This window comes from Nicotiana attenuata, unplaced genomic scaffold (assembly GCF_001879085.1).
Source record: "Nicotiana attenuata strain UT unplaced genomic scaffold, NIATTr2, whole genome shotgun sequence".
In the NCBI taxonomy this organism is placed as follows: domain Eukaryota; kingdom Viridiplantae; phylum Streptophyta; class Magnoliopsida; order Solanales; family Solanaceae; genus Nicotiana; species Nicotiana attenuata.
Genome location: NW_017671870.1, coordinates 221,681 through 226,640, shown reverse-complemented (window position 1 = coordinate 226,640; position 4,960 = coordinate 221,681). Strand labels below are relative to the sequence as shown.

Sequence of the window (4,960 nt, the reverse complement as noted above, 5' to 3'; positions counted from 1 at the left end):
AGATGGCTATGATGCTACTACTCGCTGCAGAGAGATGCTTCTGCAAATGAATCGAAATGAAAATTTGCGTTTTGCGTCAAAACAAATTGAAGTGCTCTTTTCCGGCAGCATTTGCATGTATTCATAGACGTGGCGAAGGGTTTCTTTGGGCAGCTAGCCCACGTCTTCCTCTCGTGCAAGCGTTTCCGTTTGCCTTTTCTAGCTTTACTCTACACGTACTTGTCATGCAAACCATCAAATCTGCTTTAAATACCCACAAAATGGAGCACTTCACCATCACAAAGCACTAGCTACCAATTCACCTCTTCTAGCACTAAAAAACACACATCTATCTAACTGTTGCTATGGCGAAGATTTCATTTGCTGCAGCTCTTCTCTTGTGCTTGTTAGCCGTTGCAAGTGCCAACACCTTCACCGTCACCACCACCGTGACGGAGAATGATATCGACAATCAAGGGTCACAGAGGTGCCAAGAGCAGATCCAAAGACAGAGGCTGAACAACTGCAGGTAAAAGTATAGTATTTTTTTTTATGTGCGCAAATGTTATTTTAAAAAATTTATATCTACACATACAATCGATCAATTTTTACACCGTCTAATTAGAAAATAATATACCAATATTGAAGACAGAAGTAGAGTCTTCAAATGAACATAGTCTTGGACTCAAATTAAGTACTAATGCCACCTGCATAAATTTTGCCTACATCATTAGTTGCAGGTAGGGCCTAGGGGCACATATAGTGTACAAATCGGTTCATCCAAACATATATAGTAGCTGGCCTTGATATATGCATTAAAAAATTACTAAATAAGTAGAAATAACTGATTTCAAATCAAGTAAATCAAATGGGCTAGAATTTCAAACACGAAATTATGAGGATTAAATTTTTACAAAGTTTAAATCTCGAATATGATTGCAATGCAGGATGTACCTTTCAAGAAGCCGCCAGTATTATGGCGATGAGCTGAGCATGGTGACAGATGATGAGGAGAGCAACCAAGGTCAGCAGCATCTCCAACAATGTTGCCAAGAATTGAGGAACATGGGCACTCAATGCCGCTGCGAGGCACTTAGGAGAATGGTGACGCAGCAGCTTGGCGGCCGTGGCCAAGAGGCAGAGCGCATCTCAGAGAGAGCTCGTTATCTCCCCCGTATGTGCAACATCCAGCCTACCCAGTGCCGCTTCTAAGCTGAACATATCAAAATGGCGTTTGTCAATAAAAACACACCATCGTGTGTGAGCTAGCTTAGTTAGAGACTGTTCTCTGTCTAGCTAGTGTTTTATGTTTTGATCGAATCTTATGGAGGATAAGGCGGCCATGAATGTAAGAGACTAGTTCGTTTTACTAATATGAATAAATGTCTTGTTTCCACCTTAGTCTTACTTCATCCGATTTAAATCGGAGTTTAACTCTACCGGCGTATATTAGTTTTTATAGATCGGGTAAAAATTAATTGCAATAATAAGTCACCCTCTTTAAGATAAAAATAAAAAGTGGCCCTACATTGTAACTTCTAATTTGTTTAACACTAATATCTCATTAGTTCCTTTAAAAAGGATTAACTAACTTTAAGCATTTTATTTAGCCTTAATAAAAAACATAAAACAAGGGCGGCTCAATATAAGTGGGGGGCCTAAAGTCAAGCTATGAGGAGAGGCCTTAAATATTTTCCATTTAAGTTTTATTTGCAAATTTAATTTTCTTTTCTAGATTTTGAAATGATCAATGATTTCTTCTGATAAATATTATAAAAATTTATAAAAGGTAATCCATTTATTTTTCTTTGATTAATTTCACTTTTGAAAAGAACACTAGATCTCTTGCTTTATTAAGTGCGACTTTTTGAGATTATGATTATTGTACAATTTTCAATACTTTTTTGTGTTTCTAATAACATGAATTTTCTAAAGAACAAGTTTTAAAGGAAAATCTAACATATATTGGGACGGAAGGAATATGCAATTCGAATTTCCTTTAAGATTGTATAGATGACTGTGGTCTATGCAAGAACAAAAGCTGACAAGAAGAAACAACTATGTAAGAAACTAAGGTCCTTGAATAACATATTAAGTGGCCCCTGGACAATACTAGGCGACTTCAACTCTATTTCATAGCTGAAGAAAAAAAGGGTGGTAAACCTCATATTCTTAGTAATAGCATAAATTGCATTACCTATATAGATGAATGTGGTATGTCAGATCTAGTGTATTCGGGGAATCCTACGCCTGGTGCACTGGAAGAAGGAAGAGGAGAAGGATCAATAAAAGGCTTGACGGATTAATAGAGTGGATCATCATGCTAAGCCAGGGCCAGACCATAGCCTTAATTATCACCTTCAAGTTTGAAAGTCAAATCAAAACTCTAAAGTAATCAAATATTTCAAATTTCTTAATTTCTAGACCAAACTAGCGGATTACTCTACCATTTTACAAGAGATTTGGAAGAACGATATTTATGGGAACCCTCCGAGGATCTTATATCAAAAACTCAGGTAGTAGCTAAGACACTAAGCAAATGGTCTAAAGATTCCATTGGTGATGTTTTCCCACTGTTAAACAAATGGAAAATGGTGTGAAAGACTTATAGATCATCTATGAGTCCAACAACACTGACACCAACAAACAACCTGTGTTCAGAGCTCAAGCATAATACACTAATTAAGTGGCTGAAGATGCAAGAAGCTATTCTTAAAAAAGCAAGGACTAAGTGGGCAAAAGAAGGTGACACCAACTCTAAATATTGCTACAGCCTAGTCAAAGAGGAGGAGAAGATCTCATATCAAAGAATTAAAAACAATCAAGTGATACAGATTGAGAGCAATACCGACATTTCTAGTGTTGTTGTAGTGCATTTCAACAGTATCTTTACCCATTCACAATGATCGATCGATTCTTGATGTAACGACTCAACCGGTCTGATCGAATATATGAGTCCACCAAATTATATAGAGACCAGGTCCTATATAGGTTTCCACGAATAAGGCTAATTAATGTAACAGTAAGTAAATGGAACAGGGAACTTTTACGTGGAAAAATCCATGCTCAAGGGGATAAAAAACCACGACCTACACTGGTAGAATTTCAACTTCACTATGAGCAATCTTTAGATTACAACCTATGCAATCTAGGAGTTAAACTCTTAATCCCTCACTAACTTGTAATACACCTATTACAAGCCACTTTGCAATACACCTATTACAAAGACTTCAACTCATGACTAACTCTAGTCACGACACAAACACAAAAGGTTTATGGTTTAAAAGGGGTTCCTAAATAAAGCTTCTAGATAAGCAAAGTATGAATTACAATGAAGAACAATTACAAAGTTACAACTCAACTAAGGACATACAAGGGACTTGCTGTAGGAATTGGTCCGTAGTAGTGTTGTACTTTGTTCTTGATGCGCTTCAGAATTGAATGCTTGATTGTAAGATGCTTAGAGTGCTTAAATGAATTCTCATGTGTTCAAGTGATGTTTTGTTAATACAACTTGGATGACATCACTTGAATGATGTAGTCACTTGGTTGGTACAAGGTCAATGAGAAGTGACTGCTGCACTATACTGCATTGTTTGCGTGTACAATGCAGGCAGTCACTTTCCAGCTGTAGAGAGTTGACTTCGTACTGCTATCAGGGGAACCCAAGGGGATCAGGTCCCTGTGTTGATTCTTTATCTTCCAAAGTCATAGAAACTTACATTAGCTTGAGTCTGTCGATTGAGTTGTGTACCAAGTGTATCAGGTTCCTTATATGGTTCTTTGACAGTAAGTTTGTTAGATCATCAAAATATGAAGCTAAGGTACTATAAACCCATCAATTTCCCCTTTTTTGATGATGAGAAACTTAGAAATTGACAATCATAGTTAGAGCAACAAAAACTAGATAAAGTAACAGGAACTTCACAAGTTCCCCCTGACTTTGTGCTTCCCCCTTAATCAGTCCCTGTTTTTCTTCTTAGCTCCTTCAATTTTATCTACTTTTCCGATTTTTGGCATCATTAAAAACACACAAACAAGCAAATAGCATAAAGAAGTCTAGCCTAGTTAACTCATGCCACTTATGTGCACACAACATGATAGAAAAGAGAAGCACAAACACATAAGCATTTGCAGCAAAGAAGGAGAGTTTCCATTAAACATATTTGGACTGTTTACACGGGAGCAGTACTAGTGATTTCCATCCACAAACCAAAAAAAAAAACATAACTACCACAACATCATCAAAAGAGAGATAAACTGGACACTAGTCACTGAGAAATATGCCTAGGGGACACTAGAGAAAGAGGGCTTGGAAGAGGCAGCTAGTGTGATGAGAACAAGATCTATCCGAGCATTGGCGGACATCGCTCAACGAGCAGTTTCTCCCTCAGGTTCTCAACCTGTTGCCTGAGGTCAGCATTCTCCTTAGTCAGACGAGCAACCTCTGCATTTGAAAAACTAGAAGACCTTGATGCCTCTTGAGCCTGATTGAGCTGAGTCTCTAATATGGCATTCCTTGCTTTCAACTTTCTGATCTCTTCAGTAGCACTATTTTGAGCATTTATAAGCTGGGAAATCGTTGAAGTGCTTCCTACCCCTCCCATATTTTCGATACACTCACATTCCTCTAGAGTAGTTTTAGAGTTAGTTTGCTTCTTGGTCCCCATCCTAGGCTGTCCCAAAGGCACTTGAAAGAATTTGAAGACACGCGTGAGGAGAAACCCAAAGGGGAGGCCATGATTTCCATCTTTGAATGCTGCCACCTTTTGCATATGCTTAATCATTATGGCTGGTAGATTAACAGTTCGGAACCCATCTAGTGCTTCCATCAGATACAGATCAGACTTGGATGTGATGGACCTCCTCTCAGCGCGAGGAAGCGGGACCTTGTTAACTAACTCAAAAAGGAGCTAATAAATAGGAAGCAAAGCTTTCTTATGCACCCATTCTCCCCCCCCCCCCCCCGTGACCTACGTCG

The 4,960-nt window shown here is 38.3% G+C and overlaps 1 protein-coding gene across 1 annotated transcript; it reads left to right on the top strand.

Moving 5' to 3' along the window:
• The first annotated feature begins 294 nt into the window (after positions 1-294).
• Positions 295-1,333, top strand: LOC109210643 (2S albumin-like). The gene is made up of 2 exons (XM_019374095.1): positions 295-508; positions 927-1,333. The coding sequence occupies exons 1-2, from the start codon at positions 345-347 to the stop codon at positions 1,189-1,191; spliced, it is 429 nt and encodes a 142-aa protein (XP_019229640.1). The 5' UTR covers positions 295-344; the 3' UTR covers positions 1,192-1,333.
• The last annotated feature ends 3,627 nt before the right edge of the window (positions 1,334-4,960 follow it).

Bases quoted from the DNA above. Each gene is read 5' to 3' on its own strand.
- LOC109210643 (XM_019374095.1), top strand. From the start codon at position 345: ATGGCGAAGATTTCATTTGCTGCAGCTCTTCTCTTGTGCTTGTTAGCC. The intron at 509-926 runs GTAAAAGTATAG...ATTGCAATGCAG, and splicing joins CAGAGGCTGAACAACTGCAG to GATGTACCTTTCAAGAAGCC.